The 26,305-nt window shown below is 47.7% G+C and overlaps 1 protein-coding gene and 2 long non-coding RNA genes across 3 annotated transcripts in view; 2 read left to right on the top strand and 1 right to left on the bottom strand.

The window, feature by feature from the left end:
- The window catches only part of EML3 (EMAP like 3), a 39,920-nt gene extending 14,896 nt beyond the window's left edge, over positions 1-25,024 (bottom strand). Inside the window, exons 1-11 of the mRNA XM_081891364.1 lie at positions 24,786-25,024; positions 12,879-13,061; positions 12,100-12,199; positions 10,322-10,936; positions 7,648-7,755; positions 6,302-6,330; positions 6,097-6,126; positions 4,698-4,821; positions 3,385-3,534; positions 2,230-2,299; positions 372-482 (exon numbers count right to left, since the gene is read on the bottom strand). Of these exons, the coding sequence (XP_081747490.1) occupies positions 372-482; positions 2,230-2,299; positions 3,385-3,534; positions 4,698-4,821; positions 6,097-6,126; positions 6,302-6,330; positions 7,648-7,755; positions 10,322-10,936; positions 12,100-12,199; positions 12,879-13,061; positions 24,786-24,816 (1,551 nt within the window). The 5' untranslated portion in view covers positions 24,817-25,024. The remainder of the gene's footprint in view (positions 1-371; positions 483-2,229; positions 2,300-3,384; positions 3,535-4,697; positions 4,822-6,096; positions 6,127-6,301; positions 6,331-7,647; positions 7,756-10,321; positions 10,937-12,099; positions 12,200-12,878; positions 13,062-24,785) is intronic.
- Positions 1-26,305, top strand: part of LOC309358823 — a 74,412-nt gene that overhangs the window by 32,651 nt on the left and 15,456 nt on the right. The window lies entirely within an intron of this gene.
- On the top strand, positions 15,485-22,387 carry LOC309358768. The gene is made up of 4 exons (XR_014163578.1): positions 15,485-15,701; positions 15,946-16,166; positions 16,568-16,695; positions 21,345-22,387. It is a non-coding gene; the product is annotated as an uncharacterized lncRNA (long non-coding RNA).

The raw sequence follows: 26,305 nt of genomic DNA, 5'->3' as shown, positions 1-26,305 counted from the left end.
ATTTTGTATATAAGATAAGTTTTACTGTCTGTGCTCTGAAACACATGAACCTGACCTTTGAAGCGTTCATAAGTAAACCCATTTTTAACTTACCAAACGTGGGATATTTTTTTTGTGCTTAGGGAAGTGTAAGACTTTGGAAATAAACTTTTGAAGGGACATTCTGGAACCCACTTTAAAAGGCACATATTTTAAAAGTCTAACAGCCTGTCTTTCCACAATTTGCTGCATATTTTGTGGTTTTAAACCTCTCTTGGGGTCCTCTCACCAAAGAGTATTTGCCCCAAATCTTGTCATCCAGAAATTCTCCTTTTTATATACCTATTTTCTCCTTGAACCAACGTATAGGATGTAGAAGTTGTAACACTCACAGCTGTGGAGAAAGCAAGGGAACCAACTCCTCTCTCAAAGCTGCCCTGACCAATTTCTAGCAGGGTGTTAAGGTTGGACGAGTCCCAGATGTGAACGGAGGGTTGCAGAGGCTGTAAGGAGAGTGGGAAGAGAAATAAGAAAGGTCAGCTTCCCTGTGTAAAGAGGTGGAGCAAAAAGAGGTAGAGATCAAAACAAGCCAGTACTGTATATAGAAAGCACATTGCTAGTTTGCTAGTAGCAGAATATTAATTCAAATGGACTATCTATCACAGAGTAATTAATTTTAAAATGTTATTTTATAATAACATGAATATCTTCCTTTCCTCAAGTAACTCACACCTGCTTGGTTTTCGATTTGTGCGTGCACAAACACACACTTTATTAATGGGTTCCATTTGTTATTCACACCTCATAATGCTTTGTTTGCTGCTTGAAGGAGTGCATTACTTATACTTTCACTGCTGTCAGTAGCCAGACTAGTAGAAGATCTTCCCATTTAAGCGCATTCTGTTTTGATAGGTTATTGAATTCTATCTTTAATGCCTGTGTAACCAGGAAGTGGGGCAGTTAGGTAATTTTAGATTCTGGACTTAGCGTGGTCTGATTGGGAGGCAGGAAGAGATGTTTTTCAACCCTGCATCCCCCTAAAGTTTGGGAGTCATTTTGGACTCACAGCTGTCCATGGAGGCGCAGGTTAACTCTGTGTCCAGGGCAGCTGTCTACCAGCTCCACCTGGTACGCAGGCTAAGACCCTACCTCCCCGCGGACTGTCTCGCCAGAGTGGTGCATGCTCTAGTTATCTCACGCTTGGACTACTGCAACACGCTCTACGTGGGGCTACCTTTGAAGGTGACCTGGAAACTGCAATTAATCCAGAATGCGGCAGCTAGACTGGTGACTGGGAGTGGCCGCCGGGACCACATAACACCGGTTCTGAGAGATCTGCACTGGCTCCCAGTACGTTTCCGAGCACGATTCAAAGTGTTGGTGCTGACCTTTAAAGCCCTAAACAGCCTCGGTCCTGTATACCTGAAGGAGCGTCTCCACCCCCATCGTTCAGCCCGGACACTGAGATCCAGCGCCGAGGGCCTTCTGGCGGTTCCCTCATTGCGAGAAGTGAGGCTACAGGGAACCAGACAGAGGGCCTTCTCGGTAGTGGCGCCCGCCCTGTGGAATGCCCTCCCATCAGATGTCAAAGATATAAAGAATTACCTGACATTCAGAAAACATCTTAAGGCAGCCCTGTTCAGGGAAGTTTTTAATATGTAATGCTGTACTGTTTTTAACCTTGATTGGGAGCCGCCCAGAGTGGCTGGGGAAACTCAGCCAGATGGGCGGGGTATAAATAATAAATTATTATTATTATTATTATTATTATTTACAAAAATATTTATATACCACTGTATCATAACGCTGTATCTCAGCGGTTTACAGCAATGTAAAAATGTAAAACCAAACAATGAAATCAAAGCAAGCTAAGAACAAGTTAAAAGCACAAAGAAATTAAAAGCAAGCTGTTGAACCACAGTTCCCATCGTCCCATAATCCCTGCTAGAGATTATGGGGAGTTGTAGTCCAACAACATCTGGGTGCCAAGGTTGAAGAACACTGGTTTGGGCAGCATTTTGCATTACCGGTACTTCAAAATGTGAAAGGCCACCAGTCCTATTGTGTTTGGGAGCACTCTGGCTCATTTCGCTGAGTGGAGCCCCAAACCTCTCTGCCCCAAAGTCTGAAATCTGATGGCACCACTGCAGCCAATTAATCTTATCTCTGGACAAAAAGCTTGTAAGCCAATGCAGCTGAAATGAAGGGGGAAATCACAGCCTTGGGTGCCTCCCAGATCTAGGGGTTTACCTTGCCATCCTTGTCCACACCAGCCATCTGCCCCGAAGCAACACGGACTTTGTCAGGATGCACTGCTAGGCTGGAGAAAGAACAGAATCACAAGAGGAAAGGGCCCGATCCACCATCTGCTCCTAAGCTCAAAGTCACCTAACCCCATCGCTCCAGAGAAGGTGAAAACCGCTTTGCTCAGATTCTCCGCCCTCACCCCCCATGGACCAAAGCAACGCCAAAATTCAGCATGTTCCCCACCACCACCTCTTGCCTTTTGTTCTAAGTGATCTTTGCGGTGCCCCCTGCACCACCCTCTTGGTTCAGCACCGAGTGCAGGCAAACCAGTCACACTCCCCTAAATCTGCCTCTGCTGGATGATTTCAGTGAATGGGGTGCTGCCCGACCAAGCTCAGCCTGCTCTCAGCCACCGAGCCCCACACACGTGCCTTCTTACTTACTTACTTACAACCAGGCCAGCGGGTGGCTGTGCCTGTTGGCTTTTCCCTCCTCCTGTCTCAGTGATGCAGGGAGGATGGTTGGCTCTGCCTGTCATTGGCTCTGTCCCTGCCTGTCATTTCTTTTGGCAAACAGCAGTCTACCAGTCCCATTGGACGCCAGCCGCCACTGGCGAGACTAGGTGTCTGTAGTGGAGTGCCTATTTCTTGCATCATGGGAGAGTGAGCACAAGTATTTCTCTGTATGTTTCCTGCGCCTGTCCCTGTGTTGTGGGTGTAAGGTAAAGGTAAAGGGACCCCTGACCATTAGGTCCAGTCGTGACCGACTCTGAGGTTGTGGTGCTCATCTCACTTTATTGGCCGAGGGAGCCGGCGTACAGCTTCTGGATCATGTGGCCAGCATGACTAAGCCACTTCTGGTGAACCAGAGCAGCGCACGGAAATGCCATTTACCTTCCTGCCGGAATGGTACCTATTTATCTACTTGCACTTTGACGTGCTTTCGAACTGCTAGGTTGGCAGGAGCAGGGACTGAGCGACAGGAGCTCACCCCGTTGCAGGGATTCGAGCCACTGACCTTCTGATTGGCACATCCTAGGCTCTGTGGTTTAATCCACAGCGCCACCCACGTCCCTCATGTTGTGGGTGTACATACAGGTAATATAGACAGGAGTATTGGAGCCGGTTGCGGGTCTGGGAAATGGCGCCCGCAACTCACCAGCGCACGCAGTCAGTGTGCCGCAGGTAGTGCCGTTGTGTGCGATGTTGCACATGATACAGCACAACCACACAGGCGATGAAGTAGACCAGCTCTCCTGACGTCAACACGTAGAGGTTGGAGCGGCAGTCCCGGCCCCGGTACCCATATCTGGGATGGGCGTCAAGGAGCAAAGAACCAACAAAAATACAAAACGGGGAGGACAAGGGAGACACGCTTGCCTGCTCTCTGTGTCACTGGGGACTCAAGCGATGGCTCTGTCATCTTTTGTGATAACACCCCTGTGAGGGAGGCCACTATTTCAGGGGCCCAAATGGTGGGACTCAAACCAGGGAGAACCGGGTGCTAGTCCCTTCTCAGTTGCAAAACTCAATGGGTGACTTTGGACCGGTTTGCTTAACTCTCAACCCAACCTACCTTACAGGGTTGTCGTGTGGGTAAAAGTGTGGGATCTGTGTATGCCACCCTGAGCTTCTTGGAGGAAGGCTGGGATAATGATAATAATAATACAAACAAACATAGGAAGCTGCCTAATCCCATCAGACCATTGGTCTATATAGCTCAGTGTTGTCTACATTGACTGAGGTTTCAAGCAGGAGATTTTCACCCCAGCTCTACCTGGAGATGCTGAGGATTGAACCTGGGACCTTCTCCATGCAAAACAGATTTCTACCACTAATCTTCCACATAGAAGGTGGAAGCTAAGTGTAAATTTAAATAATAATCCTCCTCCTATGCCCTAGATCTGCATGCTTTAATTCAGAGATAGCCAACCTCATGTCCTCCACACATTGTGGACTACAACTCCCATCATCCTTGACCATTGGCCATACTGGCTGGGGCTGATGGGAAACAGAGTCCAAAAAAAACCTGGAGGGCGCCATTTTGGCTACCTTTGGTTTATAGGGCACAGTCAGTGCTCCTCAGAGGCACTCCTCCAGGTGCCACTGCCATGTGGGGTAAGGCCTAAAACACAGAGAGAAAGAGGGAGGGAGGGGGGAATGAGTGTTTACTGTCCATTTCTATTCTTCTCAGTCTATTCTTCTCAGTCTCTCATTTTGTCATTAGCCAGCCTGGTGCCCTCCATATATCGTGAACTACAATTCCCATCATTGATCATTGGCTAAGCTGGCTGAGGCTCATGGGAAATGGAGTCCAACAACACACAAAGGGCACCAGGTTGGCTACCCCTCCCTGAATGGGTTTCACCGGGGAAACAGTGTTATTCTGTGGTGGCTACTGTGCTTTAGGAAAGGCTGGGATGGGAGGGCAGTGGAACAAGGAAGGAGGGCTCCTCCTTCCTGAAAGGATACACCCAGTCCAGCTTCAACTTCTCAGTCGGCAGCTCCATGCGCAGCTCCTCGTAGTTGAGGAAGTCGGAAGGGATGTACATGGTGATGGGGCGGCCACGCAGGAACATTTTCGTGGAACGTCCTTCTAAAGGGACAGAAAAACAGAAGGAGGGAACAGGTGGGCATCAGCAGCTGTAGCACAACAAATGCCAAACCCACCTTGGCCCAAAAAGTCAATCTGCATGTCTTCTGCTATGAAGGTCCTGCCCCTCAAACGACCAAGCATCACCCACTTTTCAGGACTCCTGATGCAACCAGGAGAATCAAGTGATAAAACTTTGCCTAGGCTCCTATCTTAAGGATGAAGAACCTCAGGCCTAGGGGTCAAACACAACCCACACCCCCAGGCCTCTCTATCCAGCCCTCCCTCAGCACTCTTAACAAAACTACAGCTCCCAGGATTCTTTGGATGATGCCATTACCGTTTAAAGTGCTGTCAAGAGTGCTTTAAATGTATGGTGTGGCCTAACTCCACCCCAGGCACCACCAGATGTTCTGTCTTCCATTATGAAGAGCCTGCTGCATCCGGCCAGTGACCTGTTCAGTCTAACATCTTGTTCTCACAGCAGCCAGCTATATATCCCTATGGGAAGCCTGCAAGCAGGAACTGAGCACAACAGCACTCTCCACTCCTGCAGTTTCCAGAAACCACTACAGTCAAACAGAATCTGTTCCGGAAGTTCGTTTGACTTCCAAAATGTTTGGAAACCAATGCACGGCTTCCGATTGGTTGCAGGAAGCTCCTGCAGCCAATCGGAAGCCACCGAAGCCACACTGGACATTTGGGTTCCAAAGAACGTTCAAAAACCTGAACAATCACTTCCAGGTTTGCAGCAGCCAAAACGTTCGACTCACAAGTCGTTCATCAACCAAGGTACAACTGTATTCATAACTTGTTGGAGGAAAAGGCCATCAGTGACTACTAGCCATGATGGTAGCAATGCTTCTGGATACCAGTTGTGGAGGCTACAGAAAGGGAGAGTCCTCTTGTGTTTGGGTTGTGTTGGAGGGTTTCCAAGAGTTATCTTGGCAGCCACTATGAGAACAGGATGCTGGACTAGATGGGCCATTGGCCTGATCCAGCAGGGTTATTTTTACGCATACCCCCTCCAACAGTTAGCCTTTGTAGTTAGCCTATCCTCTGGATTTTGCCTAATTGTATTTTAAAGTCAGCCAATCTGGTGACCATCTCTACTTCCTGAGGGACAAACTCAGGAGGACTTCCTTTTGTCTGTCCTGAACCTTCCAACCTTCAGCTTCATAAGATGTCCCCAAGTTCTGGTGTTAAGATAGAGGGAGAAAAACTCCTGCCTGCTTTCTTCTCCCAAACCCTCCAATGCAATCGTTTCCGAAGCCTCACCTTGGTGCATCCGTCGAGCACTCAGTGGCCCTATGAAGAGGGAGAGGAAGGAAGCATTAGGCATTTGTAGGAAAGAAGAAGGGGCTACATCTTTGCCTGGAGCAGCCTTCACCAACCTGGTGCCCTCCAGAGGTTTTGGACTACAACTCCAACCCACCAAACAGCTTTATTGTCCCCTTCACTATCCTTGACTTTGAGAGCTCACCTGGACTTAGGGAGGGATCCTTTGTTCGGCTGCAAAGAGAAAACAGAACATTAAAGGGGCCGGTCAAGGTTTACATGTGTGGTAGGTAACTTAAAAGGAAATGAACTGTGGAATAACCAGTGCTTTTTTTCAGCCAGAACTGAGTTCCAGCGCCTCTCAGGTGGGCGCCATTGCCATTCTAAGAGAACAAGGGAGGTGTTCATGGCGAACTCTAGCCCCCCTTTTTCTAGAAAAATAGCACTAGGAAGAACACTACCTCTGAGCATGCACACAATACCCTATTACTCCCCACAGAGCAAACATAACCAAATCCCACATGGCAATATATGGTGTGTGTCTATGTTTATGTGTATTTGTGTGTGCTGTAGACAACAGATTAGCCAACATGCTGCTCTCTGGATATTTTGGACTACACCTACCAATTATCCCCGATCAATGACCATGCAGGCTGATGTGAGTTGGAAACCAAAACACCCAGAGGGACCATGTTGGCTATCCTTGGCTTATAGGGAGCAGCCAGAGTCATCAGAGATCATCTTCAGTAATACTCCTCCAGGTGCCCTGAAGTGTTAGTTAAGGTGGACAGTAACAGCAAGAGAGACAGAGTGCAAATCTGTCCATTTCCATTTCTCTCAGCATCTCATTTTTTCCAATCTTAAATTCAGTTCCCCACAATTCCACATCTATTTGCATTTTTTTAAAAATCTTCCTGCAAATTCATCAGCATTTTAGTGCAAACATCTCCCAATACCAATTACCCTTAATACAATGATTTTTTTTTGTACTTTATTTTCACTAATATATGCATTTCTATGCACACATCCTGCATTTCTATACAAATTACTGGCCTGGAGAATTGCATTGCAAAGTCTGGAGAAATTCACATTTCAAAAGATAGCTGTGTTTTGGTTCATACCTTGTTTTGGGAAATGCAAATCAACTGGGTTTGCCTTTAACTGTGGATTGTCTCAAATCCCCCCCCCCCGTGGGAAACAGAGTCTTTTTAGTGTTGGTGCTGTGGTTGTGGAATTCCCTCTCCAGAAAAGCCCACCTGCACCATGGTTATATTTCTTGCACCAGGCAAATATTTTAAAATGTATTCCCTCACCCCCTCCTTTAAGGTATTGAAGTTATATTTCATTAGTGTATTTTTTCTTTTTTGCAGACTGCCCCTGGGCATCTCCAAATAAACAATCCAGAGTGCAACCTTGGGGTGGCACTGTGCTTTTGAACATGCACAGAGTGCATGCTCCCTTACCCTCAGGGCAAATGCAACCAAATGCCACTCATGTCCCTAAATCAGAAAAATTGGGGTGATACATGGTATGTGCCTGAGTGTGCCTCACTTCTCAAAGCTGCTGGAGTGGTTGAAGAGGTTGGCTGAGGACGCTGCCTTCTTGGAGAGGCGCTGCTTGGTTTTGGAGGGTTTGTCGGAGGAGCTGTTTCTCCGCAGTCTGGGAAAAAAGAAAGGGGGAATAGGTAAGGTGCTGCACTATGATGTCGTATCCAACGTTAGTCCTATAGGGCTAGACTGTCACTACTTTCAGGTGGGACTCAAGAACATATAGGAAAGTTCAGGACGTGCAAATAGAACTGAGTTGGAGCTCTTGCACAATAAATTCACTTCCCTGAAAGATCAGACTTTTTGCAATAAGAAAAGTGACAGGAAAATGCACTGGGAAGGGTGGGGTGAAACGTCCCTTCGTGCAACATGATTGGTGCTCCCCACAAATAAATCAGAGTGGAATGTTCATCAAATAGCCAATTTTGTCTAATCTCCCTGCAAACAAATCAGAAAGAATGCGCAATAAACAGGTCAGCTGGAAGCGCCTCTGCTCCAGGTAGGCCTATTGATATTAACAGACAAAACCTAACTCAGGTCCATTAATTTTGGTGGGTCTACCTAGAGTGCAGTTGTTCTACCTCTACTGTCAGAGCTAGTAGAGCTTTGAACACCATCTGCTGGGAATCACAAGTTTGTAGGGTTGTCCTTGCACTCATGCCCTGCTTGTGGGCTTCCCTTTGTGTAAACAGGATGCTGGACTAGATGGGCCTCTGGCCTGATCCAGCGGGCAGGCTCTTCTTACATTCTTATGGATGCAACTCAATCATTGTTTTTGTAGACCACTCAGAGGTTTGCTTACAATCCAGTGGAACAGAAATTGTGTTAAATAAAATAAATAAGTAAGTAACAGAGATGCATCCCACAGTCAAAAACTCCCCTGTTGTCCTTTGCCTTTGTTGTGAGTCTATTTTGCACCCACGGATATTGGCTGATTTGCTTCTCCTCAGGGTGCTTTAGGCCACTGAGAGGGAGCAACCCTGGTCATCCCCTTCTTCTAAGGAGAAGTGGCAGCAGCAGCAGAAGACAGACTCTTTCTTCTGAGGAAGAGCTCTTCACAGCCAGAAGAAGAAGAAGAAGAAGAAGAAGAAGAAGAAGAAGAAGAAGAAGAAGAAGAAGAAGAAGAAGCTGCCTTTGGCCTTGTGGTGTGGGGGCAACGCTCTGCCCACAGCTGCAAATAGAGCCTGGTTTTTACCAAACCTTCAATTCAGCCAAGAGAGAAAGGGGCGGGCTCCTCTGAGCAAGCAGGAAAAGAAGCTCAGAATGGTAGAGGGGGAGAGAAAGGGGGAATCACAGGACAATAAGTGACCCAGAGACAGGGCCGACCTGAGACATTTCGCTGTCTGAGGTGAATGTGTGCATCCCCAAGTCAACACACACCAGACCCAAGGTTGGTCATGCGATTTTGGCATCTGGGGCAGAAAATCTTACAAACAACTCTCCTCTTCTCTGACAGGAAATAAGGAGCAATAAATAAATAACTGGCTCCCATTTTGTTTCTTTCATGATACCCAAAATTAACTGCCTGAGATGGCTATCTATGGATAGCGCCAGCCCCAGTGTTTCCTTTCTCCTCAATCAGGAACCTCCAGCTTGTGGGCCAGATTTGGCCCACCAGTCCTCCTGATTTGGCCCATGAGGAAGCTTTCCCCAACCACATTCAGCTGGTGTCAGGCATGGAGCAGGTAGAGATGTGTCTGGAGAGCAGGAGAGAGCCATGTTATCAGCGGGTGCATGGGAAGTTCAATCCTGAATGGTCTCCATTTCCCCCCAATCCCGTGGGTCAACTTTGGCAGGTGGGTGGGGCAACCCACCTGTCTGTCATCTGCTGTCAGTTAGTATGTCAGATGATTGACATGTGGGTGGTCCTGCCCACCTGCTAATGTTATCCTGTGGGGTGGGGAGAGGTAAAGATCTGTCCCATTGGGCCACAAACGTTCCCAGCCAACGTCCTAAATCCATCCAGTAGGTTAATCAGTTTTCAACAGGTGTGCAGGATCCTGACCCTAAGTGAATCACACCAGGGGTGGAACATATGTTCACATAAACAGGCAGCTGGATCTTCAACACCAGCAATGGGGCAACATCCTCTGCCATACCTGAGAGCAGCAAGCTAGGGAGCTCAGAGAGAAAGACATAGAACTGCTGTCACCCGGGTATCTGGAACATAGGAATCCACCTCATATCAAGTCAGACCATTGGTTCCTCTTGCTCTGCCTACACTAACTGGCAAAGACTCTTCAGGATATGTTAATTGAATAAAAAAAATGTACAAAAGGAGGCAACTAAATGAATCAGATCATGCAAGGGGAGAAGGGAGCACACAGCCTCTTCACATAATATCAAGCCATGGGTGGGTCTTGCCCTGCACCCAGAATCAGACAGAAAACCTAGGAATCCTGTCTCTCTGCTCCAACTAAACCTCATCTCCACCCAGCCTTAAACCCAGGCATATGCATATAGGAAGCTATGGTCTCTGGCAGAAAGGCTCCATGTCTTAAACAACCTTTTTTCTCTTGGATCTGGGAATAGGACTCTGGAGTTTTGCTGATTTTTATTTATTTTTAAACACCCACAAGACTAAATCCAGAGCAATGATAACCTTATGAAACACTCGCCCCTCTTTCTGTTTCTCTCCCAGAAGAATCCAGCCCAGTTCCCTCAGCCTTCACACTTACAGCTCCTTCTTGCTGGACATCAAACTCTGCACAGCTGGGACCGGTGAGGCAGGGGTGCTGCTGCTGTTGCTGCTCCCCACTTCCAACGGAGGCTCAGGGGATGCTGGGAGCTGACCCAGCGATTGAGCTGGGGGTTGGGACTGCCCCACGCTGGAGACTTTGTCTCGGCTGTCTTCAGGGGGAGGCTCCCCGACATCTTGAGTTTCGTGGGGGCAAGTCCTAGGAGGGTGGCAACCAGTGCCTCGAGCCTGGGGTTCCTCCTGAACCTTTTGCTTTTCCTGAACATTTTGCAACTCCAAGTCAAATCCTGGGTCTCCTTCTCCCTCAGCCTGCAGCCCAAAGGAGTTCTTAACAGGCTCCAAAGGGCCTCCACTGGCTAAGCCCTCTGTGAAGCCTGTCTGTCCAAGGGTGGAAGGGTCTTGGCCTGTCTGTCCTTGAACCACCGAGCTCTCTGTCTGCTTAAGATGCCCGTTGCTTAGGTACTGGCTCTGCTTTGCCTCCAGCATGGAGGACTCCTCTGTTTGCGTCCCAACGCTGACCCTTGGTGAGCCCTGGGCCCTTTCAGCTGAAGGCACTGACTCCCTGTAGCCTCCAGGTTGCTGCGCAATAGTGGACCTGCAAACCAAAACACAACGTGAGATGTGGGACGCCAGATTGTTTCAATCATCCTTGTAAATGCCCTTTAAAAAGTCAACATGTGAGATGTGTTTCAGAAAGCAAAGCTTTCCTCCCGGATGATGGAGTTATTATGCAATTACTGTGCAGTAACAGAGCCACTGGCGGTGTAGTGGTTAGGGTACTGGGCTAGGACCTGGGAGACCAGGGTTCAAATCCCGTCTTGGCCATGAAGCTCTCACTGGGTGACCTTGAACCAGTCCCAGCGTCTCAGCCTAACCAACCTCAAGGAATTGTTGTGAGAATAAAATGGGAGGGGGAAGAGAGTTCCGTGGAGGAAAGTTGGGATAAATCAAGAAACTGAGCAGTAAGTGCAAGAAAACAGTTCTGTTGTGGGGGGGGGGGGAATGGTGTTATATTCTCTGTGACTAAATTCTGCAGCTTGAGATGCTGAGAAAACAATAGAATTTCCCTCAAACAGAAGTAGTAGTAGTAGTAGTAGTAGTTGTTATTTAAATTTGTGAATCACTTTATCTTGCCCAAGGGAACCCAAAGCAACTTACAACCAAACAACGTACTTAGTTAGCTACTCCATCACACAGTTCCACCAACAGTCATAAATTGACACAGCTCACAGTCAAATTCTTATGGGGTTTTTTTTTAATCATTGAGTTTACATATTTGGATACATATTTTAAATCCATTTAATTGGTATATTGATTGTTAAATTTCACTTTATCCGTTTTAATGTTTATGAAAAAATTATGCTGAAATTCTGGTTTTACTATTAGTCATAATAATAAACATTCATTCATTCACTCCACCACACTTAGTTAACCACTATACAGCACTTCCTCTCCTTTTACTTCCACACTCTCAGGTACAGTACACAGAGCTAGAGCCAATGGCAGGTGGAGCCAACTAATCCTTCTTCCTGCCGGGTTATACAATGAGTAACACTGAGAGTGAGGAGGAGGAAACAGGCAGGGTCACCTTCCTAGGCTGGTTGTCAATAAGATGGCAGGCTGGTGGGAGATGGCTGAGGGCTGGCAGGCCCTAACAGACCAGCCTCCATCGTTTGGGAGTGAGCTGCAGATGGTCCCATAAGCACAGTCTTTGCCGGGGCCTCAATTTGCCCCTCTCAAAGATCCCTTGACAAGTACCTGAAAGAATCATTGGAGAAAGCAGCAGGCAGGCTCCAGAAGGCACCATTGTCTTGTGGAAGGAGTGCAGGATCTTTGGTATCTGACAGACCGGAATTTGCTGCAGTGAAAAAGGAATTTGAATTAAAGCAACCATTCCCATGAAGCAATCTGATGGCTGTAAGCAACCTGCCATGTGAGCATTGGGGTCTGATTTTGACATGAAGCAGGGATTTCCACCTCCACTTTACCCCCCTGCTCACCCAGGCACTTTTCTCCATTACCCCAGGCACTTGTCACTCTCCATGGCTCACTTCTGGTGTCTGACCTGAGGTGAAGAGAATACCGTATTTTTTGCTCTATAAGACTCACTTTTTCCCTCCTAAAAAGTAAGGGGAAATGTGTGTGCGTCTTATGGAGCGAATGCAGGCTGCACAGCTATCCCAGAAGCCAGAACAGCAAGAGGGATTGCTGCTTTCGCTGCACAGCGATCCCTCTTGCTGTTCTGGCTTCTGAGATTCAGAATATTTTCCTCCTCCAAAAACTAGATGTGTCTTGTGGTCTGGTACGTCTTATAGAGCAAAAAATAGGGTTATTTTGTGTGCCTAACAGCAGGGAGGTACAGTTAGAAAGGTTCGCCTCCCCTCACCTGTATATATGCACCTTTCTTCTGATTAAAAGCTACCATCTGCTACGAGGGTCTTTCCTTTTTTTTAACAATCAGGCAGTATATACATTTTTTATGAAACAAACCAACAAATAGATAGCTGCCCATCTATTGGGACTCTTGACACCCTCACCTTCAAGCAGCTGTTGCCTGAGCAGAGGGATCTGCTGGTCGTAGAAGCTGAGCCTCCGCAAGGCGTCTGCCAACGCCGACTTCACCAGCGTCAGCTCCTCCTCTTGGCTCCGCAGGCGGGAATCGAGGTCAGTGAGCCAGGCCGGGTGGCGCAGGATAGTGTTGCTACCCAGGAGGTTCTCACCTGCCAAAGGAGGGAGCTGTGATTAGATTTGGGAACCCGTGCTTTTAAAATGCAGGAGGGCAGGTTAAGGGGAACCTTTGGCCCTCTGGATGTTGCTGAACTACAACTCCCATCATCCCAGGGCACTGGTCATGCTTGCTGGGGCTGATGGGAGCTGTAGTTCAGCAACTTCCAGAGGGCCAAAGGTTCCCCACACCCATAAAAGGGTTAGGCCACATTAACCTCATCTATAATTGGGGATCTATCTAATAATGTACAGTGGTACCTCAGGTTAAGTACTTACTTCGTTCCGCAGGTCCGTTCTTAACCTGAAACTGTTCTTAACCTGAAGCACCACTTTAGCTAATGGGGCCTCCTGCTGCCGCCACGCCGCCAGAGCACGATTTCTGTTCTCATCCTGAAGTAAAGTTCTTAACCTGAGGTACTATTTCTGGGTTAGTGGAGTCTGTAACCTGAAGCGTATGTAACCTGAAGCATATGCAACCTGAGGTACCACTGTATTGGGGATGAGCTGTAGCTCAGTGGGAAAGCATCTGCTTTGCATGCGGAAGGTGCCAGGTTCAAATTCTGGCATCTCTAAGCCGGGCTGGGAATGTCCCCTGCCTGAAACCCCAGAGACCCACTACCAGTCAGTATTGGCAGTACTGAACTAGATGGACCAACAGCCTGAGTCAGAGTTTACCCGTGTTCCTAAGGTATCATAAGCATTGCCTTGCTAGAGACTAGACCAAGCTCTACTTTCGCATGCCATTTCCAAAACAACAACTAGACAGATGCATTTGGAAAGCTTATGAGCAGAGAAGGAAGGTTGCCCCTTTCCCCCTTTGCTTGTCCTCAGCATCTGTTGTGTAGGGTAATACTGCCTATGTCTGAAGGGTCCCATGTGGGCTAGCTGCATGGATTTATTTTGTTTTTCTTAAAAGTTAATTCTGCACTGCGCCAAAGAAAGGCTTTTTTAAAAAAACAAAAACAAGTCTGTCCTGAACCCAGTGCCAAACCAGTTCCTCCAACTTCAGACTGTAACGTCCTCAGGGCAGAGAGCTGTTTACATTACTATAAAAAAACACCAGGTACACTGGCAGCCCTACATCAGGAATATGGAAGCTTTTTGACCCTGAGAGCCACATTCCCTCCTGGGCAACCAAATGCCAGTTGCAGGCGAGGTCTGAGGGAAAAGTGGGTGGAATAGTGAATGTAAAATTTCCCTTTGTACTCTAGGCCAGTTTCCCCCCCCCCACACACACACCCTCGATCCTCCATCTAGAGAAGCCTGAGGCATTATCAGAGTTCAAGGATACATTCCAGCCAGGGGGAGGGGGACTCAAGAAGGTTGTGAAGCAGAGCCGGTGAGGGCTGTAGAGAGGTAGCCTGGCCAGTGAGAGTTTAGAGGGCCACGTGGAGAGGTCTGAAGGGCCACTTTCAGGCCCCAGATCCCCCTCTACTACATAAGTAAAGGTAAAGGGACCCCTGACCATTAGGTCCAGTCGTGGCCGACTCTGGGGCTGCGGCGCTCATCTCGCTTTATTGGCCGAGGGAGCCGGCATACAGCTTCCGGGTCATGTGGCCAGCATGACTAAGCCGCTTCTGGCAAACCAGAGCAGTGCACGGAAACGCCGTTTACCTTCCCGCCAGAGTGGTACCTATTTATCTACTTGCACTTCGATGTGCTTTCGAACTGCTAGGTAGGCAGGAGCAGGGACCGAGCAACGGGAGCTCACCCCGTCGCAGGGATTTGAACCGCCGACCTTCTGATTGGCAGGTCCTAGGCTCTGTGGTTTAGCCCACAGTGCCACCTGCGTCCCTCTCCTACATATAGCACAATAATAGCAACATGCCCCCACATGAAAAAACCCCTTGGAGCAGCTTTTCTGTTTCAGCGCTGGAGATTGCAGCGTTCCTCCAAGCGATGGCTTTTGTGGAGCTCCAGAGTCCGTGTGTTCCTATACCAAGAAGAACTGGCTCTTATTTGCTGCATTTAAACACAGACATGTTTTGCCAGAAGCCACAATGGTCACAAGTGTCTATAATTAACACAGCAGGGGGAGATGGTTAAGGTTTCCCGCATAAGGCCCGTCCTGGGGTGCCACAGTTCACAGAGGGAGGGAGGCAGAGGAGAGGCCTCCTTGGTTCAAGCTAGGTCCTCTGGCCCACATTGTGCAGGCAGCAAGCCCAGTTCTTGCCTCATGCCCAGCCAGCCTTGTTTGTGCTGGCAGCGGAGGACAGTGGCAGTTGGGAGGAAACGACTCCCGCCTTAGACATTCCTGACGCCACCGTCAGCTCCACAACATGGCCCCCCTGCCCCCCTGGGTGCTCTAAGGATGTGTGGGAGACGCAGAGGACCAAGGGGGTCGAGATGGCTTAACCTTTTACTACCCTTTTCCCATAATCTGTAAGAGGGTGGCTGGAGGAGGCCAAAGGCCCACCTGGTTCAGCATCCTGTTCTCAAAGTGGCGAACTGAGAAGCTTACAAGCCGGACCCGAGTGCGAGGTTAACTCTTGACACTTGCGGATCCCAGCAACTGATATCCAGAGCTATATTGGCTCCTTAAGAGTATTGTAGAACATAGCCATTGATAACCTTCCCCTCCAATTTGGTAGTCATCTCGCAGGAACAAATTCCACAGTTTAGCTATGTGTTGTGTGAAGATGTACAGTGGTACCTCGGGTTAAGTACTTAATTCATTCCGGAGGTCTGTTCTTAACCTGAAACTGTTCTTAACCTGAAGCACCACTTTAGCTAATGGGGCCTCCTGCTGCTACCGCGCCGCCGGAGCACAATTTGCGTTCTCATCCTGAAGCAAAGTTCTTAACCTGAAGCACTATTTCTGGGGTAGCGGAGTCTGTAACCTGAAGCGTATGTATCCTGAAGCGTATGTAACCCGAGGTACCACTGTACTTTGTTTTGTCTATCTGCGTGAAGCAGAGAGGCCTGGCCACTTTCTCCAGGCCATCTACCAATTTGATACACCTTTATCTTGTCCCCCCAATAACGCACCTTTTCTCTGGACCTAAAAGCCTCCCCCCAAAACCAAAAAAGCACATCTTTACAGAGGACAGTTATCTAAAGTGACCTCTATTTAAGTCCAGTCCAAGTCTGGTTTAAAGGTAAGGAACCACAAGAAGGGAAGTAAGGAGTGGCCTTGAAATTGCCAACCCACAGTTAGCTACATAGCTCTTCAGTAGACTGAGAAGGCAGGCAAATGATATGTGTTTTTATTTAAATTTCGGTAATTATTTCTGTCATCTTCCATTTTTAGTGATGTAACTTCTTCTCCTCCTTCTTCAATGCGTATCTGGCCAACCAAGGCCTCCTTGACAAAAAAGGGCTAGGAAATATTTCCTGTCTGGGCTGAGACTTTGCCTCAGCAAACAACATGCCCTGGCTTTGGTATGTTCTTATTGTTGGGAGTAAAGCAATGACACTTCTAACTGTGGTAGCAGGAGTCAGAAAGGCAATGCGTTCTTCCCTTGCTGATTCCTTATTGAGCAGATTGCTTTTCTCTCAGTCTTTGGTTCCTTCCTGCTGCTTCTTCAGTGCTACTATTGGACTTTCATTTCATACACCTCACAACTCTATAATGGCCATACATAAGCTTGTATTCAGAATGGCTTTGTTTGCCAGGACTAATAAACCGTAAGTTTCTTTTATTCTCTCAACCTTTTTCAGCCCAAGGGCCACATTTCCTCCATTAACAACCTTCCAGGGGCTGCATGCCTGTGGTGGGTGGTGCTAAAGGCAAAAGTGGGTGGAGCAATAGATGTGACTTCAACCATGGTTCATTCCAGCTGTGTAGAAGAGATTTCAATACACACGCTCCACTCCCTCCATCCAGGAAAGTAAGAGGCCTTGTTGCAGCTCAATGATACATCCCATCTCAACAAAATCGTAAACATAAGTCAGTGGGGTGCTGTGGTTAGAATGTCAGATCACGACTTGGAAGAGACCAGGGTTCAAATCTGTAGTTTGCCTCTCAACCTAACCTGGGTTGTTGTGCGGATAAAATGAGAAGGGAGAAAACCACGTATGCCACATCAAACTTAGAGAAAAAAGGTGGGCTATAGAAGAGAGAGAGAGAGAGGACAAAGGCATTGATGGGGACTGGATGATCCAGGCCAGGGATCAGCAACCTTTTTCAGCCGTGGGCCTGTCCACTGTCCCTCAGACCATATGGGGGGCCGGACTATATGGGGGGGGGATGAACTAATTCCTATGCCCCACAAATAACCCAGAGATGCATTTTAAATAAAAGCACACATTCTACTCATGTAAAACACGCTGATTCCCAGACCATCCACGGGCAATTGGGCTGCATCCGGCCTATGGGCCTTAGGTTGCCTACCCCTGATCCTGGATATAGGAGAAGGACTGGAAGAGTGAGAAGGAAATTGCACAAAGAGGATCTCACTGTGCCCCAGATCTTGCCATTATGGAGCAAGAGACTCTCAATGGCTCATAAATAGCTCGCAATGTATGGAAGTGGATGCAAATATAAAATAGTGCAGTACTGTATTCAGATTCCCCTCTCCCTTTCTTCTTCAAGGTACCAAACACACCAGCTGGAAGTTATACAAAGAAAACAGAGGGAGCTGGCAATCTTGCTGCATGCGACGAAGCAGACCGAAGTGTTTTCCAGCCTGAGCCAACGAGCAAGATTTGCTGGGGTTATTTTCTTGTTGGATATACCACCCCCCTTGATGAAACCACATCGCCTCTTTCCTCTCTCTCAACTACCCCCCCCAACCAAAGACTGAGAAGTGGGCGGTAAAGAAGGCCTCTGTCCAACAAAAAGAGGATGTGGAGAGGACTCAAAAGAAGCCTGGATCTGAGAAGCTGGTACAAAAAAAATATGGAGACTTATTTCGTCTCTGTGCTGAGGAACACAGAAATCAGATGGGCTTTAAAGATAAATAATAGCCCAAACAGGCTCCGCTTTGTCCAGATTTTCCTCCTCCGCACACTCATCCCCCAAAAACCCTTAAACAAAAAGGCACTTTTTCCCATGACCTTTTCAATTCACGTCTCCCTCGCCCCCAGTATGGTCAACTTAAAGGGGGAAGGGATAGGGCAGGAGGGCCTTGCCTGCTCACTGAAATTTCAGACTAGACCAATGGTCAGTGTTAGAATGGGAAGTTTGCAATCCAAGTTCAAATCCTCATTCAGCCACATATTTTCAAGAATGGTGCCCTGTGGCATCTACAGCAGGAGTAGGGAAGTTTTTTTCAACACAAGGGCCACATTCTCTTCTAGGCAGCCTTCCGAGGGCCACTGCCAGCAGTGGGTGGAGCCAGAAGCAAAAATAAATGTTAATTTTACCTTTGTACAATAGACGAAGCACATACACACCCACTTTATTCTCCATTCAGGCAAGAATTGAATTCAAGGGCACATTCCAACCACAAAAAAACCATTTGGGGTATGAAGCAAGGCCAGTGCAGGATGCAGCCTAAGGAGAGGATGTGCAGTCTGGGAGAGTTCCAAGGGCCAGATTTGTTGTTGCTTAGTCGTTTAGTCGTGTCCAACTCTTTGTGACCCCATGGACCAGAGCACGCCAGGCCCTCCTGTCCTCCACTGCCTCCCGCAGTTTGGTCAAACTCATGTGGTAGCTTTGAGAACACTGTCCAACCATCTCGTCCTCTTTCGCTCCCTTCTCCTTGTGCCCTCCATCTTTCCCAACATCAGGGTCTTTTCCAGGGAGTCTTCTCTTCTCATGAGGTGGCCAAAATATTGGAGCCTCAGCTTCAGGCTCTGTCCTTCCAGTGAGCACTCAGGGCTGATTTCCTTAAGAATGGATAGATTTGATCTTCTTGCAGTCCATGGGATCAGCCTTCTTTATGGTCCAGCTCTCACTTCCATACATCATTACTGGAGAAACCATAGCCTTAACTATACGGACCTTTGTTGGCCAGATGGAGAGTCCTTAAGGGCCAAATTCAGCCCCTGGGCCTGATGATCCACCACCCCAGTCTACAGAATAAGGCAGAAGGTTCTTAGTTCAAATTTCTGCTTCCTGGTCTCACCTTCTGACAGGGCCTGACTCTGAGGAATTCTACACCACACCTTCCCTGCTCCACACCCAAAAACCAATAAAGAAATACTGGATTTCAGGAGTCTTATAGCCTTGCCCCGGCCCTGGTGCGCTGTGTGCATGGAATGCCAGAGCATCCTCCTGCTCCCTCTTGGGCCTTTCAGTTTCCATTAGAAAAATCGCCCCCACACTCACACACGCCCTCCACCCTCCCCGCCAAACACGTTGGGTGACATTTTTGGGCAAGGTGCTCATCTCAGGAATTAAACCTTCGGGGACAGGCGCTTCCTATGCCTCTCCTTGGCTTCAGAGGGGGTGGAGAAGAAAGCCAAGTCATTTTCAAATTGAGGCTGTCAACTATATTATATGCTTCCAGTCTCTGAAATGGCACAGCATCTTAGACTGGAAAATATTTGATCTTGTGAACCACCCTGAGATCTTGTGACGAAGGGTGGTATATAAATCTAATAAATAAGTACGTAAATACATAAATAAAATAAGTATCCGTTATGCATTAAACACCAATGCTTCACAGGCCAAGCGACATAACCGAGTGTGCCCTTTTTAAAAAGCATCACTGATTAAAAGGGGGGGAGTTTCCCCATTTGAAATTCTTTTGTGGCAAATGTAGTTTCCATAGATGTTAAACCACAACACTTTACGCGTCAAGCAACATAACTGGGTGCCGCCACCCCACCCCCCGCACTCCCAGCACCACAGATGCAAAAAAGTGTCCTCATTTTATTAATAAATTCATGTCCCACCCATCCACAATTCTGAAATTCTTATGTGGCAAACTTAAGTCTTTATATGTGTTAAACCACAATATTTCATGTGCCAGGTGACATAACTGGGTGTCCCCAAGCACTGCAGATACCAAATTATTATTTTTTTTAACTCATTTTGAAATTCTTTTTTTTTTTTTTTTTTTTGGCAATTGTAGCCTTCAGAAGGCTGGGTTAGGCCTGACTGGGGTTTTCCCAGCTACTCATGTCTGGCTCAGTCACTTCCGGTTACCGGGCTACATATGGAGAGAGGAAGGGGGCGAAGACACCCACAGTTTACCTCAGCACCCAGTTGGGGAACAGTGTGTGTGTGTGTGTGTGTGTGTGTGTGTGTGTGTGTGAGAGAGAGAGAGAGAGAGAGAGAGAGAGAGAGAGAATGATTAAATTAATAAGTGTGTCCGTCTGTTATAGGTGAGAAGGATAAGATCCACCAAACTCTTATTTCCGCTTCAAAGAAGACGACTTTAAATCGAGAACAGAATGAAGCATAACAAAACAAATTCCTCAAAGAGAGCATTGTCTATATTTCTCTTGAGAAAGAGCGCACAGGAGAAGGGGATTAGCTCAGTGGTAGAGCCTATGCTTGGCATGCAGAAGGTCCCAGGTTCAGTCCCTGGTATTCCCAAACAAGAAACAGAAAGACCCCCCATCTGAAACCTCGGACAACCACTGCTAGTCAGTGTAGACAATACAGTGCTGGTGGACCAATGGATCAGATCCACACCATACATTTAATGGCTTCCCCCATAGAATTCTGGGAATTGAGCTATAATTCCCAGCACCCTTCACATACTATAGTTCACTTCCCAGGATTCTTTGTGAGAAGTCATGTACTTTAAATGTATGGTGTGGATATGACCTCAGTATACGGTAGCGCCTGTGTTTCTTGAAACACTCTCAAATTTTTGTGATCTGCTACTGCTTCAATTATTTCTCTCATATAACTCTGGAGGTTGATTCAATCTACACAATTTTGCAGGTCGGGGGAGGCAGCTTACTCAGTGAGTGAGGGGTCTGGTTTCCCCTGCTCCATTCCTCCAGTGCACATTTACAAAATGTACATTTGCACAATCCGAATTCAGGTGAGGAACTGCAAGCAAGGCGGAACAAGAGAGTGGCAAACTGATTCTGGATAACTCAATCCAAAAGGAATAATTTGATCTTGCCGACTTGCTTTATGTTTGGCAGAGCAGGCCAAAAAAGAAGTAGGCCAAGGGGTGAGGGATGAGATGCTATCAGGAGGCTGAGCCGCTCTGGATTTCACAACTCTGGCTGCAAGGCACAATGTTTTCAGGAACTGTAGCTCTGCAAGGAGAATAGGGGTCTTCTAACAACACACAGCATCCTTAATGAAAGATAGCTCCCACAATTCTTTGGGGGGAAGCCATCACTGTTTAAAGTGGTAGAATACTGTTTTAAATGTACAAGGCAGTTGTGTCTCAATACACTCAAACATAATTTATCTTTTCCAGGAAAGTTTGGTTTTGAGCATGAAGTCTGCTCTCCACCAGTATGTTTGAACCAAAAGCAGGAACCTGTCCAGGAAGGCCCAATTTATGACACACCACTTGAAAGACCAGCCTGGGCAATATAACACACCTGGCGTTGGAAGCCGAAGAACGAGACTGCAATCTCATTATACTGGCAAAAGGAGGGGCTAGTTTTCGGATTCAGCTGCGGCTAAATTAGGTGTTATATACTGTATAGTGTATTTCAGGTGTTCAGAGCTCTTTGTTCATGTTGGTAAAGTAATACCCTGCAAGCAACAGCCTTTGAAAGTCGGCCTGTATTATCTCTATAGTTTTGCCTAATTACACCTAGTAGTGAGACGCTATCTGAGGCAAGATTTGAATGAGGGACTTTCCAGGTCACACTATTAACTACTCTGCTAAACTAGGCAGAACATTATTGTTTCTAACCCAGTTGGGTTGAGATTTTTTTTTTATAAAGCTTCCCACCATTGGGCGAACTTATATGTTCCCTGTTGAATCACAGCTGGTTGCAAAGGATTCTGGGATATGTTCTATGAGTCTGCTCATTTCACATGGGGCACTATCCTAGATATTTAGGCCTCATCACAACTGTTTCTTCTGAACTGATAATGCCTCTTGCTCACACCAAATACTCCTCTGTAGCTGCACATCTGTTGGGTAGCAATGACAGATAAGCCAGGAAATATTGTGCACCGTTGACTAATCTTCTCAATGATAAGCTTCTGAGGAACCCCAGTGAAAAACTGCCGCTCAAAATTACAGTCACAAATGAAGATCTCTTAATACATATTAGTTAGCGCTTATAAACCCTCCAGTCTCCCTGTTTTGTTCTCAGCTCATGGTCTGGGTAGGCAAAGAGTGGCAAACAAAATAAGCTTTGTGTCTTCGCTTAGCCATGAAGCAAACTGGGTGGTCTTGCTCAAGTCATTTTCTCTAAGCCTAGCCTACCTCTCAGGGTTGTTGTTGTGCAGGATAAGATGACAAGCAGCAGACCTGAGCTCTTCGTAGGACAGGGAGGGATATGAATACAGTGGTACCTCGGGTTAAGTACTTAATTCGTTCTAGAGGTCTGTTCTTAACCTGAAACTGTTCTTAACCTGAAGCACCACTTTAGCTAATGGGGCCTCCCGCTGCGCCGCCGGAGCACGATTTCTGTTCTCATCCTGAAGCAAAGTTCTTAACCTTAAGCACTATTTCTGGGTTAGCGGAGTCTGTAACCTGAAGTGTATGTAACCTGATGCATATGTAACCTGAGGTACCACTGTATGATTAAACAAGTAATACTTGCTTTTGTAAAAAGACAAGTGGCCTAGAAAATCAAAAGGGTTGCCCACTCCAGGCCCTAAATGCAGGGTGGGCTTTTATGTCTCACTCAACAAATAAAGATGAAACAGACAGGATTACACACTATACACCCCTAAAAGAATCCTGGGAACTCACAGAGCTACAATTCCCAGCACACTTAACAAACTACAGTTCCCAATATTTCTTTAAATGCTTGGGGGGCAAGCAATGAACTCAATTGGTGGCTCCTGGCTTCGTAAAAACGTAGAAGCTCCGCCCCACATCCACACTGGTCATGTCCTGTTCTACTGACTCTGACTCCAGATGTTGCAATATGTGGCTTCCTCTAAGCCTAAAACTAATGAGAAGTATGTCAGGGTGTGAGTGAATTTGTTTATATGCAAAAATGTATCCCAAGCAGGGAACGAATCCCTACAGGTTCTTTGCCTAGGAACAGAAGGAAGAAAAAAACACTGTAGATTTGCAGGGATAAAGATTCTATCATGCACAAACTTGGGGGGAAATGTTGGTGTTATTTAGAAGGCATTATAAATATTGACGCTATTTAGCTTTAGAAGGGAGGGGGCAGCCTGTCATTCTAGCAAAGGGGAATGTGCATGTGTACAGATTGCTGCCTAATAAACAACAAAACACCGGGGGAGAAGTGGAAGGGGTATTTTGTGGGAGGGGGAAGGCTTGGTGCCAACTCCAAATACTGCTAAACTCCAACTCCCATCAGTCCCCACTAGCATGGCCAATGATCAAGGCCGATGGTAGATGTTTAGCAACATCTGGAGGGTGACAGTTTCCCTGTACCCTGTTCTAGACCAATCTTGTCTCAACCTACCAGGGATCACATATTAAATGCACTGACAGAAGTGTACAGCAGAGATGGGGAGCCCATGGCTTTACAAACGCTGTTGGACTTCAGTTCCCATCAGCCCCAGCCAGCATGGCCAATGATCAGGGGTAGATGGGAGTTGTAGTCCAGCAACCACAGGTACCACAGAGGGCAGAGTCTTCCAACACACTGACTGTAGACCTGTGGAAATCTGCATCCACAAGACATTTGCACATGCTTCTCAGATTAAAGGAAAAATACCACATGGGCAAACCTCATATGCACAATGCTCTTGCACACAGGTTGCATGTTATTTCCACTGTGGAAACTCTGCTCACAGAATCTCTCACACATATACATACACAACACTTTTCTCCTCCTATGTTGGCGTAGTATATTTACACAGGGACACAAAACAAACCTCCTGCCCCCCCCTGGGGAGTGATTCACACAGTGCGTACTTCCCAAACCCTTCCCACCAAACCAACCCACATTTCCTCTGCAACCATACACTGCATGCATTAGGCACACAACTCTCTCTCACCCTATGCCTCAGAGCTCCTTAAAAGCAACAAAATCTGCCCTTGCTCAACAGCACAATGCCCCCTGAACCTTTGCACATCTGCAAACCACCTTCTAGTGGTTTTAAGGTACTTGGAAAGGAGTAATAATTGCAAGTTGGGGAAGCTGGATTCTTTGCTTGTTTATTCCATAAAAGCAGCAGAGCAGGCTTAATAATAATAATAATAATAACAATAACAATCATAATAATAATATCAAACCCATTTGTGTTCTATGGGGTCTACCACTCAGTAAGCGCGTTCAGCTTTAACTCCCAAGTGAGCATGCCTAAGTTTCTAAGCTGGACAACTCGATCCTTCGTTTGTTTACTCCGATGTAAGGCTTGCTGTGTCCCTTTTAAATTCCCCAGGACGTTGAACGCGGGTTGCAGCTTCACCCACGTGTTTGTTTGTTTTTACGCCACAAGTATCCGCGTTTGTGTTGTTGGGCGCGGGGCGGAGGCGATCTCCAGTCCTCTGCGCTCCCAACCCGACATCATCCGGGAGTGGGGGGAAGCAAGGATGTCGCGCGGAGAGATCGTTTCAACCCGCTTGGCAACCTCGCCCCGCTTCTGTTGCCCCACCTCTCTCCAGCGCCCCCTCGCGTCAGGGCGCGAGGCAACTCTCCACCGCGCTCCTGTTCCCCGAGTTCCCCCTGACGGGGAGGAAATGGAGGGCGTCGGATCTTTGCACGGGGCAAAACAAAAATAAAATCAGAATAAATCACAAGCTCACCGTTGGGGCTGCGCTCCGGGTAGCCGTCCATGGTGGTGGCCGAGCAGCGCCGCGCCGCGCTTCCATGCGCTCTCCAGCCGGCGATCGCGTGTTTTTCGGTCCCCCTCCTCGCCAGGCGAATGAGCCAGGGGATGAAGGAGCCAGAAAGGACCCGGGGACTTGCGGGAAGCGGCGAGCGGAGGCGGCTGCGGCGGCAGCAGAAGCAGCAGAAGCGCCCGCCCTGCCCCGATCGCGCTGCTGGGGCCGGGCTCCCCCCACCCCCAGGAAGCAACAAGGGCGGTATGTCATTTCCCTTGCAGGGAGAGGAGAAAAAACACACAAGTCTTGCATCGCGCTGTCTTCGCTCGCGCCTAGCTGGGATTTTTTGTTTGGTTTTTCATTTTTTTAAAAAAAGTTAGTTTCTCAAGCGCTCGGCTGGGCCCACAGGAAAGAACTGGCCAGCGGGGAGATGGAGGGGCGACGGGACCCCGGCGCTCTGCTGGACCAAATTGGAAAGAGGGGAGAGGGGGCAGCGGTGGGAGATATTCGCTGGAGGTTCTCCAATTGATCGAAAAGAGTTGGGAAAGTCCTCCTAACGCCTGATTTCTCCATGGAAAACGGAAGGGGCTGTGGAAAGCAGGCAGGCAGGCAAGATGGTAATAGAATCATAGGACAAGGGTCAATCTAGTTCAACCCCCTGCAATGCAGGAATGTTTCACCCCAGGTGGGGCTCGAACCCACGACCTTGAGGCATAGCTGTCAACTTTTGGATTTAAAAATAAGGGATCAGCAGCCTCACCTGTCCCAGAGACAGTCTACGGGACATCTAACAATCCAGGATAGCAGCGGGAAGCAGTGGGAAACGGTGCTGAAATAAGGGAATTTCCTGCAAAAAAAAGGGAAGGTTGACAGCTGTGCCCTGAGGATCAAGAGCAGGGGTAGGCAACCTAAGGCCCAGAGGCCGGATGCGGACCAATCGCCTTCTCAATCCGGCCCGCGGATGATCTCGGAATCAGTGTGTTTTTACATGAGTAGAATGTGCCCTTTTATTTAAAATGCATCTCTGGATTATTTGTGGGGCCTGCCTGGTGTTTTTACATGTGTAGAATGTGCACTTTTATTTAAAATGCATCTCAGGGTTATTTGTGGCACATAGGAATTCGTTCATTCCCCCCCCCCCCCATAGTCCAGCCCACCACATGGTCTGAGGGACGGTGGACCGGCCCATGGCTGAAAAAGGTTGCTGACCCCTGTTCAAGAGACTCATGCTCAGATGATGACATTGATCATTTTTATTTACTTAATAACATTTGCATACCTCTTGACTAATTAAAAACAACAGCAACTGAAAGCAATTGGGTTTATATCACACCCCTCTGAGGAGCTCAAGCTGGCATATGAACTTCTCCTCTTTATCCCCGCAACAACCCTGTGAGGTAGGCTAGGCTGAGAGAATGTGACTGTCCCCCCCTTCACAGGGTTGCACAGTGACATTCATGGCTGAGTGGGAACCCTGGTCACCCAGATCCTAGTCCAGTGCT

The sequence above is a fragment of the Podarcis melisellensis genome, assembly GCF_964234715.1.
Source record: "Podarcis melisellensis genome assembly, chromosome: 16".
In the NCBI taxonomy this organism is placed as follows: Eukaryota; Metazoa; Chordata; class Lepidosauria; order Squamata; family Lacertidae; genus Podarcis; species Podarcis melisellensis.
Note: the sequence above shows the minus strand (reverse complement) of the source record. Positions and strands in the feature narration are given on the sequence as shown.